The sequence below is a fragment of the Phacochoerus africanus genome, chromosome 14, assembly GCF_016906955.1.
Source record: "Phacochoerus africanus isolate WHEZ1 chromosome 14, ROS_Pafr_v1, whole genome shotgun sequence".
NCBI classification, from domain to species: Eukaryota; Metazoa; Chordata; class Mammalia; order Artiodactyla; family Suidae; genus Phacochoerus; species Phacochoerus africanus.
This window is the reverse complement of record NC_062557.1, coordinates 16,977,545-17,004,340: the sequence shown is the minus strand read 5'-3', so window position 1 is coordinate 17,004,340 and position 26,796 is coordinate 16,977,545. Positions and strand designations below refer to the sequence as shown.

General features: G+C 38.4%; 1 protein-coding gene across 7 annotated transcripts in view; it reads right to left on the bottom strand.

Moving 5' to 3' along the window:
• CDC27 (cell division cycle 27) overlaps positions 1–26,796 on the bottom strand; it is a 68,327-nt gene that overhangs the window by 7,952 nt on the left and 33,579 nt on the right. For 5 of the 7 annotated variants that reach the window (XR_007131713.1, XM_047757270.1, XM_047757267.1 and 2 more), the window contains 7 exons: positions 19,196–19,295; positions 17,540–17,747; positions 17,168–17,340; positions 14,890–15,042; positions 13,330–13,538; positions 9,823–9,940; positions 5,257–5,385 (listed from right to left, as the gene is read on the bottom strand). Coding sequence is in view for 6 of the 7 variants with exons in the window: in XM_047757270.1 (XP_047613226.1) it covers positions 5,257–5,385; positions 9,823–9,940; positions 13,330–13,538; positions 14,890–15,042; positions 17,168–17,340; positions 17,540–17,747; positions 19,196–19,295 (1,090 nt within the window). In the remaining variant the exon portion in view is untranslated. The remainder of the gene's footprint in view (positions 1–5,256; positions 5,386–9,822; positions 9,941–13,329; positions 13,539–14,889; positions 15,043–17,167; positions 17,341–17,539; positions 17,748–19,195; positions 19,296–26,796) is intronic. The other 2 variants (XM_047757266.1, XM_047757269.1) reach the window with 1 other exon arrangement.

Here is a 26,796-nt window from a genome sequence, read left to right as displayed (position 1 = left end):
CACAGCAACGCAGGATCCGAGCCGCGTCTGCAACCTACACCACAGCTCACAGCAACACCAGATCGTTAACCCACTGAGCAAGGGCAGGGACCAAACCCGCAACCTCATGGTTCCTAGTCGGATTCGTTAACCACTGCGCCACGACAGGAACTCCAAGGCTCGTATCCTTAATCACATCTGCAAAGTGTCTTTGACCATGTAAGGTAAAATATTCATAGGGACCAAGGATCAGGGCACAGACATCCTTAAAGAGCTATTATTATTATGCCTACCATCCTAGTATAAGCCTACTTTGTTAGAAGCAATTCAAAAACATATAAACGTATTATGCTAAGTGAAGTCAGCCATACAATGAGACACCAATGTCAAATGCTTTCACTGACATGTGGAATCTGAAAAAAGGACAGACTGAACTTCTTTGCAGAACAGCTGCTGACATTGAAAAACTTACGGTCTCCAGAGGAGACAGTTTGGGGGGTAGGGGGATGTGCTTGGGTTGTGGGATGGAAATCCTGTGCAATTGGATTGTGATGATCATTATACAACTACAGATGTGATAAATTCATTTGATTAATTAAAAAAAAAGAAAAAAAAGCAACTAAAAAAAAAATACCTAGAAATAACTTGTTGACACTCTACATTGTCTGCAAAATAGTAAAGCTCAAAGTTTAAAACAACAACAACAACAAAAAAACCATACAAACGTTGAGAAAAACATCTGGACAAATATATTTTGAGCTGTTAATAGTGTTCAGTCCCTGAAGGGTAAGCTTAGAAGGCACCTTCAAATTTGTATTTTTTTCTTTTTTTTGGCCACATGCATGGCATATGGAAGTTTCTGGGCCAGGTATTGAATCCAAGCTGCAGCTTCAACCTATGCTGCAGCTGGATCCTTAAATCCACTGTGCTGGACCAGGGATTGAACCTGTGCTGCTGCAGAGACAATGACAGATCTTTAACTTGCTGAGCCATGGTGGGAACTCTGCAAATTTATATTTCTTATACTTTATATTATTTGATCTTTTGGTAACAAGCACATTACTTTCGTTAAAAAAAATTTTTTTTGAACTTCCCATTGTGGCTCAGTGGTAATGAACCTGACTAGTATCCAGGAGGACACGGGCTTGATCCCTGGCCTCACTCAGTGGGTTAAGGATTTAGTGTTGCCATGAGCTGTGGTGTAGGTCACAGACTTGGCTCGGATCCCATGTTGCCGTGGCTGTGGTGTAGGCCAGCAGCTACAGCTCCCATTTGACTCCTAGCCTGGGAACACCCATATGACACAGGTGTGGCCCTAAAAAGCTGAAACAAACAAACAAAAACCTCATATGGAAGTTCCCCTGTGGCTTAGCGATAATGAACCTGGCTGTTGGATCCCTGGTGTTGCTTAGTGGGTTAGGATTGGACATTGCCTCAAGCTGTGATGTATGTTGCAGATGTGGCTTGGATCTGGCGTTGCTGTGGCTGTGGTGGAGGCCTATAGCTGCAGCTCTGATTCGACCCCTAGCCCGGGAGTTTCCATATGCCACAGGTGTGGCCCTAAAAAAAAGAATAAAATTAAAAAAAAATCAATTTATGGGAAGTAGGATGGAAAGCAGCTAGGTGGTAGGATCACAGGGATTCATTATCATATTATACTACCAACTATAAAGATGTTTGAAATTTTCTGTAATAAAAGAGAAAAAAAAAGAAGACTGAAGGTGACATACATTCACACATGCACACATCTTCATGGGCAGTATATCTGTAAAAATACTTTTTTTTTTTTGTCTTTTTAGGGCCGCACCCATGGCATATGGAGGTTCCCAGGCTAGGGGTCAAATCAGAGCTGAGGCTGCTGGCCTGCACCATAGCCACAGCAACGCCAGATCTGAGCCGCGTCTATGACTTACACCACAGTTCACGGCAATGCCGGATCCTCAACCCACTGAGCAAGGCCAGGGATCGAACCCGCAACTTCATGGTTCCTAGTTGGATTGTTTCCGCTGCACCATGATGGGAACTCCAAAATGCCATGTTTTTTACACAAGTATGTAGGAGCTCTGGTGCATCCTCAACACTATGCCTGCTTCCTAACTGCTGGCAACCCAAGAGAAATAAAGTCAAAGAAACTTCCAGGCTGAATATGTCTGAGAATCATACCTGCATATCTGGGAATGGAAGATTTATTACATGTAATAATTTTATGAGGTACACTTGATCTTTTTTCGTTCAATAGCCATAGTGTTAAACATTGTAAAATATACGTGGAAAAAACTATTGAAGCAAAAAATTTGTGGTCACTGCTTTTAGCTACATAAGACCACGGTTAAAACTACCAAACTTGGATTTTCCATTGTGGCGCAGCGGAAATGAATCCAACTAGGAGCCATGAGGTCTCAGGTTCCATCCCAGCCTCACTCGGTGGGTTAAGGATCCAGCGTTGCTGTGAGCTGTGGTGTAGGTCGCAGATGAGGCTTGGATCTGGTGTTGCTGTGGCTCTGGCGTAGGCCAGCAGCAACAGCTCTGATGAGTGCGGCCCTTAAAAAGACAAAAGGCAAAAAAACCCAAACAAACCAAAAAACCCTACCAAACTTTACTAATAGGGACTGACAAAGCCCGTATCCATAAGAATTAAAATTTTAATATTGCAAACTAGCCATTCTCATACTTTTTGGTCTCTGGCCTTTCTATGTTCTTAAAGACTACTGAGGAACCCAAAGAGCTTCTGTTAGTACATACAATATCAGAAACTGAAAATTTCAAGTTTTAAAGATAATAAACCCATGATATATTAACACAATATTTTTCTAATCAGAACAATAAAAAGTCAGTGAGGGGTGAAACACTGAGAACATTTTTGCAAATCTCTGGTTAATAGAAGACAGATGGGAGTTCCTGTCATGGCTCAGTGGAAATGAATCTGACTAGCATTCATGAGGACGCAGGTTCGATCCCTGGCCTCACTCACTGGGTTAAGGATCCAGTGTTGCTGTGAGCTGTGGTGTAGGGTGCAGACAAGGCTTGGATCCCACGTTGCTGCAGCTGTGGTGTAGGCCGGCAGCTACAGCTCTGATTTGACCCCTAGCCTAGGAACCTCCATATGCCATGGGTCTGGCCCTAAAAAGACCAACAACAACAAAAAAGACAGCTGGATTCCCTTGTCTGCTTCTGCATTCAATCTGTTATATCACATCAAGCAGCTATACACTGGAGAGAGAATGAAAGTGAAAAAGCCTAATAACATTGAAATTTTATTATGAAAATAGTTTTGACCTCTTAGACTTCTTGAAAGGATTTTTGGTAACCCCTCAGAAGTTCCCAGACCATACATTGAGAACCACTGCTTTAAAGAAATCTTAATCAAGATAATGTACTCTAAAACTTGCTACATCACACACAGTTCGGAATAGATGTATTCTTTCTATGACTGTGTGTTACAAGTGTTATTAAAATTTCAGGCATATATCATGCCTTCCGCCACTGATAATCTAGTTACAAACACTCCTTGAGAAAGAGTGTCTAACATAGGATCAGGGTTCTCATTTTTGCTCTAAAAGATTTAAGACTTAACATAACTAGATATTAATATAATACATTAGATAGGGTGGTATCTAGCAATGTTTTTGCCACAAGAGAGATTTGAGGTGGCCCTCTAACATAATTTGATTTTCATTTTGGAGACATTTCAGAAGAAATAAGTAACTCTTCCTTATGCCCTTTTTAATATGGTCTACCTATATCTAATCCATGCCTAAAAATAGGCCTTATGAGTTAGCCAAACTCCAAGCTGGTACTTGAAAACGACTACAACCATTAGGACTTGAACAGTGGATCAGATTAGAACGTGGGCTTCTCGAAGCAAGTAGAGGGCTGATTTACATGGACTTCCATGATAGGTGTGGTAGCCTTAAAATGGCTTTAAGGGTAATAAGTTGAATATAGTCTTTCAAATGAAGAACGTGACACATATTTAGAGGAGTACAATGAAGCAAAAACATGAAAACAAATGTTGAACTATAATTATAGTACCACAAAGAGCAAGTTAAAAGTTTTTATTAGATTTAAAAGAAGTTTTAAAAGGACAGAAACAGTAGGACTAGAAAAAAACAACTTCTTTATAAAGAAAAACAGCGTAAGACTAGAAGAATTACTGAATAAATGACGAAGCATAAATTGCACATTCAATCCCTTTATACAGCTTTATTCATCTTGAAAAAAGAGTTTATCACTGGTTTTGTATTTTTCTTTTCTTTTTTTGTTTTTTAGGGCTGTACCCATGCGATATGGAAGTTCCCAGGCTAGGGGTTGAATTGGAGCTGTAGCTGCTGCCCTACCCCACAGCCACAGCAATGCCAGATCTGAGCCATGTCTGCAACTCATGGCAGCATCCAATCCTTAATCCACTGAGCTAGGCTGGGGCGAGGCCAGGGATCAAACCTGAATTCTCACTGATATAGTCAGGTTCGTTACTGCTGAACCACGATAGGAACTCCTGTATTTTTCTATTTTAGCAAATTTCAATGTATACTGGAAGAACAGATTGCTAGAGAAAGAGTCTACTAAAATGAATTATTTAGCCAAAATTTTCTGTGCACTTAAATTGTGGGTATTTTGGGGGGTTAAGTTTTTAACTCTTCTTAGTAAAAAGAGCCTGCATTTATAAAAAAAAGTAACCTGAACTTTAAGTCAAAACGTTGGCTTTGAAGTTGGATTTGTTTATAATTACTTAGTCTCCTTGTTAAGAGCTCTCATATTTCACTATACCTTTTTCCTTTATGTATTCAACATGTTATTATCTTGTGACTATCTGATTCATGTTTATTGTCCCTCTAGAAGAGTATTAGATGGTAAACTATTCAAAGGAGGGAAATACGGTTGCTTTACTTGCCACTATTCTCCTACTGCCTGACATATAATAGATATTCAATAAATACTTGTTGAATAATGCACACACATTCATTTGTCATCTGTTCACATATTTTTGTCCTAACAGGACAGTTTAGGTTTTATATTTAAGATAATGCTCTGATGAAAAAACTGCCATTCTATATAAGAAATCTTTATAGGGAATAACCATACATTCCTAAACATCCACAGACCCATCCTTCCTAGGAGTATTTCGCAAAGAAATGAAATCAAACACACAAAAGAAACTAACAGCTTTTGAAAATGGGGAAAATAAACTATTTCAGATGAAAATTCAAGTATAGATAACTTTTAGCTTATTAAAAAAGGGGCAAAACTTAAGCAGTACAATTCTGAAGACCATCTTACCTTGTATTTTTCATTTGCAAATAAAACTGAAGCTCTGTGAAATTTGCATAGAGGGTTCTTGGGATCAATAACAATGGCTTTATTTAGGGTATCCAAAGCCTTCTCCGATTTTTTCAGTGCATGCTGAACCTATAAGAAATAAAGATCTTATTAATGCTTTCTTTTGAGGAGGTGAAAACGAAATAATGTGACTCAAAACCAACGTAGCTCCCACTCCGCCATTACCCTCCAAAATGATAACCAATATTCTATCTTCAGATATTTGGTTACCTTTAAGTCTAAAAGACAAGAAAAATCTTGGTCTTCCCTTCATAAATAAATCTGTACTATTTAGCCACATAGTACTCACATTTTAACAGATTTATTATAGTCCTCTAAATATTAGACTTTTCAAAACTATTCAAGAACCCCTAGAGGATTTGGTTCCAAGCCTTACCAGCCCTTCCCACTCAGAAAAATTATACTATTACCTCTTTTATGAATTTATTTTAAAAATAATTCATCTGGAAACCACTGATCTATAAATCTGAGCAGTAATTTATTTTAAATAACTTAAAAAAACCCAAACCAAGCCCCACTATTTATTCCTGTGCACTTATATTCTGCTGTGTTTCTCCTTAGATGAATTATATGTTAAAAATAAAATGGAACAGACTCACAGGCAGAAAACAATCGTATAAACCAAAGGGAGGGCAGGAAAAAGACAAATTAGGAGTTTGGGATTAAAAGATACACACTACTGCATACAAAATAGATAACAAGGACCTAGTATATAACACAGGGAACTATATTCCTATATTCTTTTTTTTTGGGGGGGGGGGTCTTTTTAGGCCACACCCATGGCATATAGAGGTTCCCAGGCTAGGGGTCTAATTGGAGTTGAGCTGCTGGCCTACGCCAGAGCCACAACAACTCCAGATCTGAGCCTCATCCATGACCTACACCACAGCTCATGGCAACGCCGGATCCTCAACCCACTGAGTGAGGCCAGGGATCAAACTCCCATCCTCATGGTTCCTAGTGGGATTCGTTTCCACTGTGCCACGATGGGAACTCCCAGGGAACTATAGTCTTATAATAAACTATAACGGAAAAGAATCTGAAAAAATATATTTCTCTATATCTCTCTGGCTATCAATCTATCTATCTATCTATCTATCTACTATCTAACTCTGAATCACTCTGTTGTACATCTGAAACTAATACCACACTGAAAATCAACTATAGTTTAATTAAAGAAAAACACACAGGGACACTATAGCAAGGATAAATGACCTTTCTAGGTCTTAAAGCCCACAGATCACACAATGCTAGACCAACCTATGGCCTTTAGAAACTGGCCAGTAGTGTTCAACCATCATACTTTGTTCTATAATATATAATTATGAAACTATGACCCAATCTCTTCCCTGAAATTTGAAATTTGAAAAACTGAAATTATGTTCCTTGAAAATCTCAAAAAAAAAAATGAAAAAATAAAGTGGAGTGAATGGATGTGGCTGTGGGATCTTAATAAACAAAAGTGTAAGATTAAGTACTGCCAACATCTTGCTGGTAAATTAATCTAAGCAATGATCTTGCAGAAGGCTATAATTACATGTGGCCAAATATTCTGTCCACAGGACTAAATTCTAGTCCTCTAACAGAGAAGCATACTTTTATCTGAAAACTTCTTCAAATAAACCACTCAAAATTATAAAACAATCTGTTCCACAATAATTTTAGAAGAAAGCCAACTTTAAAAAAATGTCCAGGAGTTCCCGTCGTGGCGCAGTGGTTAACGAATCCGACTAGGAACCATGAGGTTGTGGGTTCGATCCCTGCCCTTGCTCAGTGGGTTAACGATCTGGCGTTGCTGTGAGCTGTGGTGTAGGTCATGGATGAGGCTCAGATCTGGCGTTGCTGTGGCTCTGGCGTAGGCTGGCAGCTACAGCTCCGATTAGACCCCTAGCCTGGGAAACTCCATAGGCCGCGGGAGCGGCCCAAGAAATGGCAAAAAGACAAAAAATAAAATAAAATAAAATAAATAAAAAAATTAAAAAATGTCCAACTTGGAGTTCCCATCGTGGCTCAGTGGTAACAAACCCGACTAGTATCCATGAGGATGCGAGTTTGATCCCTGGCCCTGCTCAGAAGGTTAAGGATCTGGCATTGCTGTGTCTGTGGTGTAGGCCAGCAGCTGAAGGTCTTATTTGACCCTTAGCCTGAGATCCTCCCTATGCCGCAGGCAGCCCTAAAAAAAACAGGAAAAAAAAGTCCAACTTAACTAAAATTGTATTAAGAGATACACAGGTTTGGTTTATCTTACATGTTAAAAAAAAAACAAAACACCTTTGACATATTTTCTATTTTTTTTGTACAGTATCTAACTATATGTTACCATATCAATTTTAAGGTAATTATTATAGGAGTTCCTATTGTGGCTCAGTAGTAATGAACCCAAATACTATCCTTGAGGATGCAGGTTAAATCCCTTGCCTTGCTCAGTGGGTTAGGATCTGGCGTTGCCCTGAGCTGTGGTGTAGGTTGCAGACATGGCTCGGATCTGGCATTGCTGTGGCTGGTGTAGGCCAGCAGCTGCAGCTCAGACTGGACCCCTAGCCTGGAATTTCCATATGCTGCAGGTGAAGCCCCCCCCCCAAAGATAACTATTAAAAGAACTCTTCCTCTAAAATGAAAGTAAAATTCCAAACTAATACAATTTCCTCATATTGTATGCTTGTTCCCACAGAAGCCAACTGCTGAGTGAAAGCACAAAAGATGGGGGAAGCAAATAGGGAGGAGAGGGGTGAGAGGGCAAGAACAAGAACTTAAGGTAATACGCTTGCAGAGAAACTAGTAAACGAGATTTTAAAAAGCAAATATACCTTTTTACCTATCCCATCAAAGTACAACTTATCAGATACTTAAAAAAAATATATAACCATAACAAACGATACAACCAACAAGGGCTTAATCTCCAAAATATACAAATAATAGCAACAACAACAAAAATTAAAAAAAGGAGTTCCCATCATGGTGCAGCAGAAACGAATCTGACTAGGAACCATGAGGTTCCGGATTCAATCCCTGGCCTTGCTCAGTGGGTTAAGGATCAGGCGTTGCCATGAGCTGTGGTGTGGGCCGAGGGCTACAGCTCCAATCCAACCCCTAGCCTGGGAACCTCCATACGCGGCCCCAAAAAGACAACAAACAAACAAACAAACAAAAACAAAACAAAAACACAAACAGCACATACAACTCAACAACTACAACAAAAAAACCCAAACTAAACAATCCAAAACTAGTATCTAGGAGGATGAGGGTTTGATCCCTGGCCCTGCTTAGTGGCTTAAGGATCTGGCATGTCTGTGAGCTTGTGGTATAGGTTGGCATCTGCTGCTCCAATTCGACCCCTAAACTGGGAACTTTCATATGCCATGGGTATAGCCCTTAAAAAAATAAAGTCTACTAATAACATAGTTTGGAGAAAAGGGAACCCTTCTACACTGTTGATGGGATGTAAACTGGTAGAACTGCTATGGAAAACGGTATGGAAGCTCCTCAGAAAACTAAATATAGAACGACCATATGACCCAGCAATTCCATTCCTCGGCATATTATCTGCACAAAACTTTCATTGAAAAACATACATGCGCCCCTATGTTTATAGTAGCGCTATTCACAATAGCCAAGACATGGAAACAACCTAAATGTTCTTGGCAAATGAATGGATTAAGAAGACGTGGTACAGATACACAAAGGAATTACTACTCAGCCATAAAAAAGAACAAAATAATGTCATTTGCAGCAATATAGATGGAACTAGAGACTCTCATACTAAGTGAAGTAGGTCAGAAAGAGAAAGACAGATACCATATGATATCACTTACATGCAGAATTTAAAATACGGTGCAAATGAACCTATCTACAGAACAGAAACCGATTCAAAGACATGGAGAACAGACCTGTGGTTGCCAAAGGGGAGGGAGTGGAATGGAATTTGGGGTTAGTAATAGCAAACTATTACTTTTAGAATGGATGGGCAACGAGGTCCTACTGTATAGCATAGGGAACTATGTTCGATCTCCTGGGATAGAACAAGAGAAAAAAAAATACATATATATATGGCTGGGTTACTCTGCTATACAATAGAAATTGGCACAAGATTGTAAATTTTAATTAGTTCTGACATATCTATATCACTCAGAGGCTAAAATATAGGGAATTATTTGCCTTATAAACTTAACTTAGAAGCTAAATATTAACATAGTAAACTGCTTTCAAAAATATGAAGAATCTCATATGAGTCTTATGATAACCCTTGAGGTAGGCAAGGTGGTATTACTTGTCATTCATAAAATAGACGCTCAGAGAAATTAAGTAACTTGCCCAGGGAATGAGGGTACTCCAGTGATTTCTCTTTATGTCAAGCAAAAAGGTGCTATTTTTGGCTGTAAAAGGATCTGGGATATTGTTTCAAGAATAACAACAATAACAAAAAGCCCTAATTTTCATAACAGCAGTTAAGTCAACAACAAATACATTTCAAGAGACTAACTGAACAATACTTAGAAAGCTACTTACTACTCCGATGTGACAAAGCAAAACTGAACTTTGAGGATTGATGTCAAGTGCTTTCTGGAAATGCATTTCTGCAAGGCTGAATTTTTCTTGCTTGTAATAAATCATTCCTAAACCATACCTGGAAGTATAAAATAAAGTACAATTTTAGGAATATGAACTGCTAATTTAGTTCATCTAATAAAAGGATATATATGGAATATGGCCTTTTTTTTTTTTTTTTTGGTCTTTTTAAGGCTGCACCTGAGGCATATGTTGGTTCTCAGGATAGGGGGCAAATTGGAGCTACAGCTGCCGGGCTTTGCCACAGCCAGTGCAATGCAGGATCTGAGCCTTGCCTGAGACCTACACTGCATCTCATGGCAACACCAGATGCTCAACCCACTGAGCAAGGCCAGGGATCCAGCATTCTCATCAATATTAGTCGGGTTCGTCACTGCGAACCCTACCTGTCTTAGGGTAGGCAAAAACTATCAGTCATGATAAAAAAAAAACTCATCAAAGCATTTTAGACAAGTTACTTCTACAAGAAAAAAAAAAAAAATCGCATCAATCAATCAAAACTGACAACGGGGGAAAAAAGAAACCACATCCTTAGAACCACCACTACAGTCTAGATTTAGTAGCTAATTTTTACTGAGTGGTTATCATGTGTCTGCCAATAATTCTGTTAAATTCTTTGTGTGATTTATCTCATTTAATCCTAAAGGAACCAAGGGGATATGGACTTTTAAAAATTGATTAATTCATTCATCATTCATTTTGTATGCCAGCAGCATACAAAAGTTCCTGGGCTAGGGACCAAACCCAAGCCACAGCAGTGATAATGTTGAATCCTTAACTGCTAAGCCATCAGGGAACTCCTACCATTTACATTTTTAAATAAAACAACTGAGGTTTAGGGAAATTACATAACTTGTCCAAAGTTATACAGTTAAAAAGGATTCTAACCAGATCCTTCCTTTATGATTGCAGACCCTTAACTCCTAACAATGCTATTTCCATATTCTTTGCCCAAATGCATATATATTTTATAATTATACTATCACAGTGTCATGTTGCTTCCTTTCCCTCTCCTCACTTACTATTATCAAAAATATGGGAATTCCCATTGTGGCTCAGTGGTAAAGAACCCAACTAGAATCCATGTGGATGGGGGTTCATGTTAGGCCTTGCTCAGTGGGTTAAGGATCTGACATTGCTGTGAGCTGTGGGGTAGGTCGCAGATGTGGCTTGGATCCTGCGCTGCCGTGGCTATGGCGTAGGCTGGCAGTTGCAGCTCCAATTCAAACCCTAGCCTGAGAACTTCCATATGCCATACGTGCAGCCCTAAAAAGAAAAAAAAAATGCCCCTATAGAATTCAAAGTTTATAAACTTCAAAATTATTACTATTATTTTGGCTGTGCCCTCGGTATGCAAAAATTTCTGAGCCAGGGATCAAACCCATGCCACAGCAGTGACAATGCCAGATCCTTAACCCGCTGAGCCACCAGAAAATTCTCAAAATCACAACTTTTAAAGGCTTCAAATAAACTTAAAAAAGTATACATTTTAAAAACTATGTAATGGTATATTAATTGTTATACAGGTATTTTCCCTGAATTTTCAAAACATCAAATGAATATTATTTGATTGATTTATATTAAGGAGCCTTCTTAGCTAAATTACATAATGATGATGGGGAATATGCACCAAATGATTAAGAAAAAAAAGCACAATACTATATCTGCTTTATTTGTGTGGCTTAGTTTATTATAATGGTGTTACAGGTAAAGAAAAGGTCTGAAAAACTCTGTGCTAATAATGATGAAAGTGGAGGTAACAAAAGAAAGATTATTTGCCCCGGAGTTCAAAAAATAAATTTGCCTAGTGTTTGGTTAAATACTTCTAGTTACCCAAATAACTCAGTACTTAAATTCTTCAGATTATTCAGACTAGTAAAAGCTTGCTAGTCTGAATAGTCCTCCTTTTCTCTAAGTGAAACAATTATTTTTATAATTTTTGACATGGTAGTTTTTATCTTTTTCAGAATGCAGCTACTGTAATATAGCAGAACAGTTACTACACATTTAAAAAACATCACAAGGAGTTCCTGTCGTGGCGCAGTGATTAACTAATCTGACTAGGAACCATGAGGTTGCAGGTTCCATCTCTGCCCTTGCGCAGTGGGTTAAGGATCCGGTGTTGCGGTAAGCTGTGGTGTAGGTTGCAGATACGGCTCGGATCCTGTGTTGCTGTGGCTCTGGCGTAGGTCAGTGCTACAGCTCCAATTAGACCCCTAGCCTGGGAACCTCCATATGCTGTGGGAGCAGCCCTAGAAAAGGCAAAAAGACAGGGGGGGAAAAAAAAGACAAAACATCACAGGAGTTTCCGTGGTAGCTCAGTGGAAATGTGGAAATGGATCTGACTAGTATCCATGAGGACGAAGGTTTGATCCCTGGCCTAAGTGGATTAAGTATCCAGTGTTGCCATGACCTGTGGTGTAGGTTGCAGATTTGGCTCGGATCTGGCATTGCTGTGGCGGTGGCTATAGCTACAATATGACCTCTAGCCTGGGAACCTCCATATGCCACGGGAGTGACCCTAAAAAGACAAAAAATAAATTAATTAAAAACAACACCAGTCCTATTAAGAACTGAGCTCTTAGAGTTCCCTGGTAGTCTAGTGGTTAAGGATCTGGCATTGTCAATGATGTGGCTCAGGTTCAATCCCTGCCCAAGAACGTCTGTATTCTGCGGGCACAGCTTAAAAAAAAAAAAAGAAACTGAGCTCTTAAAATATCACAGAGGAACTTCAAGTGAATGTCAGCAAGCTTGACTCTTATAATGTTTAATAGATCAGCAGAAGCCAGCACTTACCAGGCCATCTTTCAAGTAATATATCTACTTAGAAATCAGATATAATCCATTAAAAAACATAAACACAAATCAAAAAATATTTTTCAGTAATCTAGTGCTTCTGGTTTAGTGACAAATAGAAACTGCTATAATGATTAACCCTGCCTATTTGTCCACTTATGCACAAGTACAAAAAAGTAAAACAGAGGTGTTACCTAAACTGGAACAGTTAACTTAATAAACTAGAACTAGTACTTAGTAAACTGGAACACTGCCAAAGAGCAACAACTAGTGGATGGTTTTCTTTGTTTTCTATTATCCAATAGATGAATTATACTATTCCTCTCCACTTTCCCAACCACTTTCTATTCTAATCACTGTTTTAGTATTCTAAGAAAAAGTAACAAATCAAGGTAACAAAACCAGCCATTTGCAAAAGTTTGGTAGGAGAAAAGGTTGAGACTGTTGAATATAAGATCTGGAGTTCTACTAGCCTTAGTTAAGAATTTGTTAAATGTAAAAATTTCACATAAAAAACATTTTGAAGTTATCAACCAGTTTATAACATTCTTAAGTATTAGTAATCAAATTCATTGACAACAAAGAGATATCCACCAAGAAAAATCACTGAGTATCAGCCCCATCAATAATTTGCACTTCATTAGCACTTACCATGCATTATAATGTCTAGGATTGACTCTGATGGCATTTCGAAAACAAGCTAATGCTTTGTCTAATTCTTCAGTTAACACAAACTCATGCCCTAATAGGGTATAGGCATAAGCATAATTTGGATCAACCTGGATAGCTCTCTGGAAGAATTTAATTGCAATGTCATGTTCTCGTTGCAAACTGAAACAGTTCCCTGCAGCACACCAGGCCTTAACAAAATGGAAACAAAAAACAAATGCACGATTAAAATTTTTTTCTTTCGTCTTTTTAGGGCCATACCCGAGGCATATGGAAGTTCCCAGGCTAGGGGTTGAATCAGAGCTGCAGCTGCTGGCTGCCACAGCAACACCAGATCCGAGCCGTGTCTGTGACCTACACCACAGCTCATGGCAACGCTGGATCCTTAACCCAATAAACGAGGCCAGGGATTGAACCTGCATCCTCATGGATACTAGCCAGGTTCATTTCTTTCTGTTAGGCTATGATGGGAACTCCTAAAATTTTATTTTTTTTCTAGCAAAAGCAAGACTATGACTAAAATCAAGACCCGAATCTTACTTAGAACACAAAAACAACTTAAGAGCTTTAATAGATACAGTCAATTCTCACTATTCATGGATTTCATATTTGCGAATTTGTCTACTTTCTAAAATTTATTTGTAAAGCCAAAATCAATACTTGCAGTGCTTTAGTGGTCACTGGTGGACCCAACAAATGAGTTGCCCAACAGGCACGTTCTCAGGTGAGATTAAAAAAAAAAAATGCAACTTTCTACCTTCTTGTTTCAGCAGATTAGACAACTAGAAGATGGAGACTATATAGATGGGCAGTGCAGTGTAGTGTAAGGAGCTCAGGCTGAGGCCAGATGGATGGAATTTGAATCCCAACTCTGGCGTGTGTTTATAGGGTGGCCTCTGACAAGTGACTTTAATACTTCTGAACCTCTTTTTCTCTTGCAAAATAAAGAAAATAGAATGTACCAGGACGAGCTGTTTTTAGGATTTAAGGTTATAATTTAAGTATTATATGTATGTGTATATTTCCCCTAGGAGCAATGGTTCAGAACCTACCAATTCAGTGTTCATGGAGACTACAGGGAATAATGAGAACTGATGGTTTTAAATTCTAGGCTTAAATATGTCACAAAAGTGTCACTAAATATTCTTGAGATGCACTGAAATACAATCCTTATAAGACTGAACCTTGTCAATAAACTGTGCCTAGGACTTAAAATGACAGTTGAAATTACTGTTTTAATTTAAAATGAGCACTGTAAAAAAACTATTTCTATTTAATGAACTTAATCTTAGTGACAATAGAAATTATAACATAGCCAAATCCTGATTAACCCTGAATGAAATATCTGCTTTATAAGTTTCCTATTTGTAAATCTGTACCACATAATCTACGATCTTCCCTTCTCTGAGTCCCTGCCTACAGAGAAGAATGCAAAAATAAGAGTGATACCAAATGGTGTTTGAATGATTTGGTTTGTCTCCATTTGGTAAAAATGAATGACCAAAAAATAGCTACATAAGCAAAGTGTTTCAGTTAATTTACCTCTGGTGAATTTTTATCCATATCTGTTAAGTCTTTTGAAAGAACTGAAAGAGCAACATCTTTTTGAAGATGCCAAAGTGTTGTAGAATAGATCTCCATGCCTTCAACTCTGTAATTCTCAATTCTTCTAACTTCTGAGAATATTCTTTCAGCCTGAAATGCAAAAACTAGTAAGGGGAAAACAAGTTGATACAATCTACATATATACAGGGAGAATACTGGGTACTGTTCTCATAGGACCTAAACGCTGCCTTGGTTTTGAATTACTACTAACATATGGCCAAAATGAGTGACCTTCCATGGTAGGTCAAATGATGATGCAATCATATTCACACTTAACTTAGCTTTTATAAACTAAAAAGTCATGATAAGAACATGAATCCTGAAAAGAAAATTTGTTTTCACCAAAAGGCAGAATAGAGATCTATTCAAAGCTAACAATTTAAAAAGGAGAAGACTATTATTTTATTCTCTATTCCAAGTGTGTTTTTTTTTTTCTGGCTGTACCCTCAGCATGTGCAAGTTCCTAGGCCAGGGAGCAAACCTGTGCTATAGCAGTGACAATAACAGATCCTTAACCCACTGAGCCACCAGGGAACTCCCCAAGTTTTAATAAAGGCTTTACAGAATAATTCTCAGGAAAGTTGAGAAAAGAAAGACTTCTGTAATACAAAATCTATTTTTGTACTGACTTTTATTATTAACAGGTTGAGTTGAAAACATCAGGGGAAAAACAGACTTAGTTGGCCGAGAATGCTATGGCATGCTCAGCACTGAATACACCAATGTCCTACCTGCCAGGAACTACAGTCCCTACCTAGTGTAATAATTCCCTTTTCTTCTGTAGCACTCGTGACTTTAGGGTCCCTTCTCAGCTACTAGGTCAAATTTTCTCTTCACCACACTCACAGCTTCTCTTCCTTAAAGTTTGAAGCTTTGGGTTTATAAAACTGATTGGTTCCCTAGTTTATCCATTCACTAAGTTCGAAATTCTGAAAGTTTTGTTTAGAATAAGGAATGTCTGATGTAACAGGAGTATATGTACTCTTTGCAAAATGCACATGCCTTTGTAGAAAGTAGACATACACAGTGTTACAGTGCTGCTGAAGCTCAGCCTAAAGCATTTTTCTCCTTGTTAATTACAACTTTAAGGTCAAATGCCATTTTATTATTTTTAAATTATTATTATTATTTTTTATTTTTATGGCTTGAACCTGCAGCATTTGAAAGTTCCCAGGCTTGGGATCGAATTGGAGCCACAGTCTATGCCATGGCCATAGCATAGGTCCAAGCAGCATCTGCGACCTATGCCATACCTGCGGCAACACCAAATCCTTAACCCACTGAGCAGACTGAACACTGGGTCCTTAGGCTGCTGAGGCACAACAGGAACTCCCTCAAATGCCACTGTGAAACATCCTGAGTAACAAACTTGAAATTGCAGTTTCTTTGATATGACAATGAATAACTTTAACAAAGATCTGTGTTTCAAGGAAAAGTGTTCTTAAGCAAATGCTACAATTTTACCTCATTTGGAGCATCAGATTAACTTTGTTAGTTATGCATCAAAGAAAATAAACTAGTTTCTTGCATACACACAAAAATGGAATAAGGACTATGTGTTCTATTCTTAATGAAATGAAGATGACAAAATAAGGAAACAGCATTTATAAAACTAGAAAAATAGGAACAATTCTTAGAAATGGCCATATTCAATCGAGAACTAGCTTAGACTTGTGACTTCCTGGAAATCCCTTAAAAGCTATTCAGAGAAGTTTTTCAAGTAGGTATTTTTCAAATACACATTGGTTATGAGAAGACAGGCCTAACTACCTGCCAAATAAAGATTTTGGAAACTTCTTCACTTAAAATTTTTCAGAATCTATTGTTTCCTCTGAAATGTCACTGTGCCACAGACAAAAAGGAAAATGAAAAAAACTTAAGAAATTAGGTTGAAACAAAGGTTTTTTTAAAGTTAAACATCTGGGTCTATATCTGCTCTATAATTAGGGGAAATAATAAAATTCATGTAAAGTACCTATAAAACAATAAATAAGAAAACACTGGATCCTTAACTGCTAGGCCACCAGGGAATTCCCCAAAGAATTTAAATTACCCCTTAACGAAACAAAGAATTGTACTGTTAAATTATAAACACTGAGAAAATAGACATTATATAGAAAATATTGACCTTTTAGATCTAGCCTTCTAAAGCAAACATTTTAATTAAATTTAAATTATCTCTAGAAAGGCATATATAACTGTTCTTTATACTTACTTGCATGTACTCTGAAAGTTCAAAATAGGCCCTTCCAATTTGGCACAGTACCCAACCAGTATTGTAGTGGTGAGAAGGTAGGTGGCTCAAGATATTTATAGCTTCTTTGCAGTTGTACGAACACAAGGCTAAATAACCTTTCCCCATTTCACGAAGAAGGCTCATCAAACCTTCTAGGAGAAAACAAGGTAGTAAACAAAGGAGAAAAACACAATAAAGCAGTCTGGTTTTCTAGAAAGGCTATTTACAAAATAACTCATTAAAATTCTAACATCTATCCAGAAAAAAAAATGGAAGGCACTTTAATGAACGTAAAGCAATTTACTTAAAATAAGTGAATAAAATAAAATACAAAGAAGATATCAAGCAGACCTGCTGCTGCTTTCTGTAGATTAAATGCCTGGATCTGAGGTGTGATTGTAGAGATTTTCCCCTCTGAAATAATCGAAGAGTCCAATTTTGTGATTTCCAAGCTATCATTTATGTTAGGTTGAGTTATTCCTCCTTTATTAGTTTTACTTTTTGTTTTTCTGTTTGGGATTTTAGGTGGAAACTTCATTTTTAATTTTTTGCTATTCTCCTGTAAAAAGAAGGAAAATTCCACACTTGTTATATGCATATATTTTAGACATCCCCCCAACACCTTTTCTCAAGTACTAGATATAAGATAAACATAGTTTTGATCTATATTCTTCCCAAGAGAAATTATATAAAAACAAAAGTCTTCAAAATTTTTAAAATTTCATACACAACAATTCTGAAAATAAGTCATATTATCTAACTAGTGTTTAAGGTACATTAGCTTTAAGTGTTTCTCTTTTTCTTAAAGTGTATCACTTTCATTAATTATTTAAAAATAAGAAAGTAAGTAGATATAACAACTATGTAATTATCTCAAAGCATTGTAATTTATAAGGTATAAAATTGCTGATCTATGTATGTCAAAGTTAAGGAGTGTCCATAATATTGGCCAATGGATGAAGAAAATTTACCAAAGACATAAATCCTAATTGTGCAAAGAAAGACGTAAAGAAAACACAGAAAATTTCCATTTACTCTTCCCACAGTTTTTCCCAATGATAACATTTGATATAACCATAGTACACCATCAAATCCAGGAAATTGGAATGGGTACAATACTAAACTATAGATCTTATTTGGATTTTACCAGTTTTCACATGCACCTTTTTAAAAATTTGGGGAGTGGAGTTCCCATTGTGGCTTAGGGGTAATGAACCTGACTAGTATCCATGAGGACGTAGGTTCCACCCCAGGCCTCACTCAGTGGGTTAACTGTCATGAGCTGTGGTGTAGGTCGCAGACGTGGCTCTGCCATTGCTGTGGCTATGGTGTCAGGCTGGCAGCTGCAGCTCCAATTTGACCCCTAACCTGGGAACTTCCATACGCAGCAGGTGTGGCCCTAAAGAGACAAAAAAAAATTAAAGAAAAATAAAATTTTGGGAGTTTCCATTGTGCCACAAATGGAATGGCAGTGTCTCTGCAGTGCCAGGACACAGATTCAACCCCCACCCTGGCACAGTGGGTTAAAGGATCCAGTGTTGCTGCAGCCATGGCACAGGTCACAACTGCAGCTCAGATCTGATCCCTGGCCCAGAAACTCCATATGCCACAGGGAGGCCAAAAAAGAAAAAAAAAAGGTGTGTATAGTTTTGTGAAATTTAATTACATGTATGGATTTTTGTAATCAACTACCACAATAAAGATACAGTACTGTTCTACCACTACAAAAAGATTTCCCCTTGTGTTATGCTGTAACAGTCACATCCTCTACTCAGTCCTTTTAATAACCACTGATATGCTCTGCATCAGTATAATCTTGTCTACTGAACAGTTATAAAATATTTATAAAAGGACCAAGAGAATTTACAAATGTCACAATGGCCCTCCAAATTAAAAAAATTTTAAATAGTCTCCTAATTTATTCATTAGTGACTAAGTCATCAATGAAGACAAATTTTAGAGGAGGAAGCTTTAGGTAAATACGACATACAGAAATCCTTAAATTACCTTGGTTGTAGAGCTGTCACTAGTAAAAAGTCGTGAACTTCTTCGAGGCAGTGCGTTTGGGGGAGATGTGATAGTGGGGCTCAATACCTGAGGTGTTGTACTAAAAAAATTATAAAAACAGACATTTTAAAAGAAACGTGATTTATGATCATTAACCACTGTTTCAATTCAGGTATATTAAAAGATATTCATTCAACATGTTTGCGTTCTAAAGTTGGTGAGTTTTGTCAGTCCTTTTCTCATCTTTCTATGAAAACTCATATTTAAAAAACTACTTTGTGACCACAAAATGCTAAAAAGCATAGTACAGATTTTCTCTCTCCGTTAAATTGTTAATTTGAACTTAAATAAATACCACTAGAACAACTGCTACTTGAGAAGTTATTACCCTATAAACTCAACAGCCACATCAGGGATTATTTTCTTTACAGCAAAAGGAACCTAATCATCACTTCATACTTTTTTTTTGTTGTTGTTGTTGTTTTTACTTAAGTATAAGAATTAATATAAGAATTCTGGGGCTCCTGCTGTGGTGCAATGGGATTGGTGGTATCTTGGGAGTACAGGTTTGATACTCCCAAGTGGCATGGTGGGTTAAGGATCCAGGGTTGTTGCAGTTGCTGCTTAGGTTGTGACTATGGCTTGAATCTGATTCCTGGTCTGGGAGCTCCATATGCCACAGGGTGGCCAAAAATAAAAGAAAAAAGAAATACAAGAATTCCATTTTTGATATACACCACGATATAAAATAAACAACAAGGATTTACTGTATAGCTAGGACTGTATTCAATATCTTGTGTAATAACCTATAATGGAAGAGAATCTGAAAAAGAATATATGTGTGTGTGGGTAATGAATCACCTTGCTGTATACCTGAAATTAACACAATATTATAAATCAACTATAGCTCAATAAGAAAAAAGACAAAAGAGAAAAAAGAATTCCATTCTTAGAAAGCAAGCAAATTTAAAACCTCAAATTATCTGTGAGCTAAGTAAGTCTACAGACTAGATTATTAACAGTTTATATAGCTAAGAAATTACTAATTATGTGAATCTGGGTCTAAAGAAGCTTTGCAAAACAAAAGAGAAGTTGACCACTGAATAAAGACTTCACAGGCTCTCCTTAATCCTTTCAAAGATAAGACTATCAATGTAGAGATTGTAGCAAGAGAGTTCATTTGGGCCAACCAATTAATTTCTTTAATGATAATTTTTTTTTTTGGTCTTTTTTAGGGCCACACCCACAGCACATGGAGATTCCCAGAAGGGGTAGAATCAGAGCTGTAGCTGCTGGCCTACACCACAGCCACAGCAAAGCCAGATCCAAGCTGTGTCTGTGATCTACACCACAGCTCATAGCAACACCAGATCCTTAACCCACTGAACAAGGCCAGGAATCGAACCTGTGTCCTCACAGATAGTAGTCAGATTCGTTTCCATTGAGCCACAAAGGGAACTCCTTATGACAATTTTTATTTATTTATTTATTTATTTATTTATTTATTTATTTATTTATTTTGCCATTTCTTGGGCAGCTCCCGCGGCATATGGAGGTTCCCAGGCTAGGGGTCCAATCGGAGCTGAGCTGCCAGCCTACGCCAGAGCCACAGCAACGTGGGATCCGAGCCGCATCTGCAACCTACACAACAGCTCATGGCAATGCCGGATCGTTAACCCACTGAGCAAGGGCAGGGACCGAACCCGCAACCTCATGGTTCCTAGTCGGATTCGTTAACCACTGCGCCACGACGGGAACTCCCAGGAACTCCAATTTTTAAATTAGGGTTATATTTTAAGCACAGTTTAAGGTTCAAAGCAAGACTGAGGGACAGGTAAGGAGAATTTCCACATTCCCCTTGCCTCCACACATGCACAGCCTCCCCCCTGCCAACATCCACCACCGGAGTGGTATAACTGTTACAACCAATGAACCTACAAGGACTATCGCACTGTCACTCACTTGCTAATCATCCAAAGAAACAGAGTTTACCTTAGAGGTCACTCTTGGCTTTGTACATTCACGGCTTTGGAAAAATGTGTGATACTATACATCCCTCATTATGTTATCACACAGAATATTCCACTGCCCTAAAAATCCTTGGTAATCTTACTTATCCCTCCTCTTACCTTGGCAATCACATCTTTTTATACATATTTTTGTCTTCCCCAGAAACCTATTCATTTTAAAAGTACTTTTAAAAGTTTTTGGTAGGAAAAACTATGTATCATTTATACTATACATGTGAGTTATATTTTATCAATAAGATTACCTAATTACAAAAGACTTGCCTGAGAAGTGGGAGGGAATAATTTCATAGTATGGAGTAGTTTAAAGAGAGGATAAGCCTGAGAAAGATGCTGAGATTGGATGCTGGACCCGTTTGTCTTTTTGAAAGCATTCAAAAAGTGGGTATAGAGGGAACATAATAAAAGCCATTTATGACAAACCCAGCAAATATAATACTCAATGGAGAAAAGCTGAAAGCCTACCGACTAAAGTCTAGAACAAGACAAGGATGATGACTCTCACCACTTTTTATTCAACATAGTATTTGAAGTCCTAGCCACGCAATCTGACAAACAATAGAAATAAAAGGTATCCAAAATGGAAGAGAAGAGGTAAAACTGTCACTGAATGCAGATGATATGATACTATACATAGAAAACCCTAAGGATTCCACAGAAAAACCACTCAAACTGATCAAAGAATTCAGCAAAGTAGCAGGATACAAGATTTACATTCAGAAAAAGGTCGCATTTATGTATACCAACAATGAAATATTAAAAAAGAAATACAAAAATAAAATACCTTTTAAAGTCACACCCAAAAAAATTAAATACCTGTGAATGAACCTGAAAGACTTACATGCAGAGAACTATAAAATATTAATCAAGGAAATTAAAGAGGATTCAAAGAAATAGAAAGATATTCCAGGCTCCTGGGTTGGAAAAATTAATATTGTAAAAGTGGACATACTACCCAAAGCAATCTACAGATTCAATGCAATCCCTATCAAATTACCCATGACATTTTTCACAGAACTACAACAAACAATTCAAAAATTTATATGGAACCATAAAAGATCCAGAATTGCCAAAGCAATCCTGAGGAACAAAAACCAAGCAGGAGGAGTTCCCGTCCTGGTGCAGTGGTTAACGAATTCAACTAGGAACCATGAGGTTGTGGGTTCAATCCCTGGCCTTGCTTAGTGGATTAAGGATCCAGCGTTGCTGTAAACTGTGGTGTAAGTTGCAGATGTGGCTCGGATCCCTGCTGCTGTGGCCCTGGCACAGGCCAGGGGCTACAGCTCCGACTGGACCCCTAGCCTGGGAACCTCCATATGCTGCAGGAGCAGCCCAAGAAAAGGCAAAAAAACAAAAAACAAAAAAACAAAAAAACAAAACCAAGCAGGAGTTCCCATCATGGCTCAGTGGTTAATGAACCTGACCAGTATCCATGAAGACACAGGTTGATCCCTGCCCTCGCTCTTGACCTTGCTCGGTGGGTTGGGGATATGGCATTGCTATGAGCTGTGGTGTAGGTCGAAGATGCACCACGGATCTCACATTGCTGTGCCTGTGGTGTAGGCTGGTGGCTGAAGCTCCGGTTGGACCCCTATCCTGGGAACCACTGATGCGGCCATAAAAAGACAAAAACAAAAACAAAAAAACAAGCAGGAGGCATAACTCTCCCAGGCTTCAGGTAATATTACAGAGCCACAGTAATCAAGACAGTGTGGTACTGGTAGCAAAACAGACAGACAGACCAATGGAACAGAATAGAGAACCCAGAAATAAACCCAGACACCTATGGTCAATTAATCTTCAACAAAGTAGGCAAGAACATAAAAAGAGAAAAAGACAGTGTTTTCATTAAATGGTGCTGGGAAAACCGGACAGCTACATGTAAATCAATGAAACTGGAACACACTCTCACGCCATGCACAAAAATAAACTCAAAATGGCTTAAAGACTTAAACATAAGACAAGACACCATCAAACTCCTGGAAGAGAACATAGGCAAAACAGTCTCTGACATCAACTGTACAAATGTTTTCTCAGGTCAGTCTGCCAAGGCAACAGAAATAAAAACAAAAAAAAACCAATGGGACCTAATCAAACTGTCAAGCTTTTTGCACAGCAAAGGAAACCATAAAAAAAAAAAAAAAAGACAACTTATGGAATGGGAGAAAATAGTTTCAAATGATGCAACTGACAAGGGCTTAATCTCTAAAATATACAAACAACTTATACAACTCAACAGCAAAAAAACAAACAACCCAAATGAAAAATGGGCAAAAGACCTGAACGGACATTTCTCCAAAGAAGACATACAGATGGCCAACAACCACACGAAAAAATGCTCAACATCACTGATTATTAGAGAAATGCAAGTCAAAATTAAAATGAGGTACCACCTCCCATCAGTCAGAACGGCTGTCATTAATAAGTCCACAAGTAACAAATGCTTGAGAGGGTGTGGAGAAAAGGGAACCCTCCTACACTGTTGGTGGGATGTAAATTGGTATAACCACTATGGAAAGCAGTATGGAGGTACCTCAGAAAACTAAATATAGAACTACCATACAACCCAGCAATCCCACTCTTGGGCATATATCCGGACAAAACTTTCCTTGAAAAAGACACATGCACCTGTATGTTCATGGCAGCACTATTCACAATAGCCAAGACATGGAAACAACGTAAAGGTCCATCGGCAGACGCATGACTTAAGAAGATGTGGTACAAATATACAATGGAACACTACTCAGCTATAAAAAGAAAATAATGCCATTTGCAGCAACATGGGTGGAACTAGAGACTCTCATACTAAGTGAAGTAAGTCAGAAAGAGAAAAACAAATACCATATGATATCACTTATATCTGGAATCTAATATATGGTGCAAATAAACCCTTCCACAGAAAAGAAACTCATGGACTTGGAGAATAGACTTGTGGTTTCCAAGTGGGAAGGGGAGAGAGTGCGACGGACTGGGAATCTGGAGTTAACAGATGCAAACTATTGCCTTTGGAATGGATAAGCAATGAGATCCTGCTGTATAGCACTGGGAACTATCCCTAGTCACTTATGATAGAACATGATGGAGGACAATGTGAGAAAAAGAATATGTATGTGTGTGTGTGACTGGGTCACTTTTTGTATAGTAGAAAACTGACAGGATACTGAAATCAGCTATAATGGAAAAAATAAAAATCATTTAAAAAAAGACAAAAGGCTACATAAAGGTAATATACATCTTGTGGGGGTAGAAATAAAAATATTAAGAGAGCTCTGAGGCTGGAAATTAAAGAAAACATTCCTATAATTTTCATTAGGGTTCTGTTAGCTCCAAAGGGCCATTTGACAAGAGAAAAAAACTCAAGGTCTGATAGATATCAGAAAAGTGAAATAGGGAGTTCCCGTCGTGGCGCAGTGGTTAACGAATCCGACTAGGAACCATGAGGTTGCGGGTTTGGTCCCTGCCCTTGCTCAGTGGGTTAACGATCTGGCGTTGCCGTGAGCTGTGGTGTAGGTTGCAGACGCGGCTCGGATCCCGAGTTGCTGTGGCTCTGGCTTAGGCCGGTGGCTACAGCTCCGATTCAACCCCTAGCCTGGGAACCTCCGTATGCCGCCGGAGCGGCCCAAGAAATAGCAACAACAACAACAACAACAATAACAACAAAAAAAGAAAAAAAGAAAAAAAAGAAAAGTGAAATAGGATGCTGCATCTGTTTGACAATGAAAGGCATATGCTCCAGAATCAGATTGTTGAGGTTTGAAATCAGGCTCTATCACTTACTACCTACTGTGACAATGTACCAGTTATATTAATTTTTTGTTTTCCTTTTTAGGGCTACACCCAAGGCATATGGAAGTTCTCAGGCTAGGGGCCGAGTTGGACTTACAGCTGCTGGCCTATGCCACAGCCAGAGCAATGCAGGATCCAAGTCGCTTCCGTGAGCTATACCACAGCTCACAACAACACCGGATTCTTAACCCACTGAGCAAGGCTACAGATGGAACTCGCATCCTCATGGATACTAGACAGGTTCATTACCCTGAACCACAGTGGGAACTCCTAAAAAAAAATTTTGTAAATAGAATCATTTCATGGCTTTATAATCAAATATGAAATGTCCTAGTAGTTACAGGAAAATGCCTTGGAAAGATTATAGGAATGATTTTTAGAGGCTAATATATGTAGAGAAAACATCATACAAACTCCTGGGTGATTTATCTAAAAGTACTAAGTAAAATAGATTTTTGCCAATTATGATAGAGTAATATGGACTAGATTTATTCTTCCATTTTAATCAACTATAACACCAAACAAAATATATGAAACAATGTTTTTAAGATACAGCAAGTAGCACAGGCCTGAGGCAAGTTCTGAGGATGCAGGGCAAGGAAAAGGAACACCAATATAGCTCAGTGGTCTTCATGTGTTGAGAAGAAAATGTTGAGAGTTTAGGGACACTAAGGCAGCTAGAAACTGCAGGTCCCAGCGCCAGAAAGAAGAGAGCTACAAAGAGGGGAACTGTAGAGAGTTCCTCGGTGGCCTAGCAGTAAAGAATTCGGCATTGTCACTGCTGTGGCTCAGGCTGGATCTCTGGCCTGGTAATTTCTGCATGCTATGGGTATAGCCAAAAACAACAACAACAAAAAAACACCCTCCAAAAACAAAACAAAATAAAACCTTGGCATACAAAGAACCAGAAAAATATAACCTATACTGAAGAGAAAAATCAATCAATAAAAAGCAGACACAGAAATGACACAGTTAGACTTAATAGATAAAATTGTTAAAAGAGCTACTATAAATATAGTAGCCTGTTTTCAAAAAGGTAGGCGTTCCCATTGTGGCTCAGCGTGTTAAGAAACCAGACTAGTATCCATGAGGATTGGGTTCAATGCCTGGCCTTGCTCAGTGGATTAAAGGATCCAGCACTGCCATGAGCTGTGGTGTCGGTTGCAGATGCAGCTCACATCTGGCATTGCTGTGGCTGTGGTGTAGGCTGGTAGCTGCATCTCCAGTTCGACCCCTAGCCTGGGAACTTCCATACACCACAGATGCAGCCATTAAAAAAAAAGGTAGAAGAAAGCAATAGGCATGACAAGGAGAGAACCAAATCAAACTTCTAGACGGAATGTCTGAGACAAAAAAAAAAAAAATAGAAGTTCCTGTTGTGGCGCAGTGGTTAACGAATCCGACTAGGAACCATGAGGTTGCGGGTTCGACTCCTGCCCTTACTCAGTGGGTTAAGGACCCAACATTGCTGTGAGCTGTGATGTAGGTTGCAGACGCGGATAGGATCCCACGTTGCTGTTGCTGTGGCTGTGGTGTAGGCCGGTGGCTACAGCTCCAATTCGACTCCTAGCCTGGGAACCTCCATGTGCCAAGGGATCGGCCCTAGAAAAGGCAAAAAAGACAGAAAAACAACAACATATATACACATGACTGGGATTAACTGCATATAAGACACAGCAGAAAAAAGGACTCCTTAGCTTGAAGACACAGTAGTAAATACTATCCAAAATGGAAAAGAAGAAAAAGACTAGAAACAAAAAAGCAGAGTATTAGTGAACTGTGGGACAA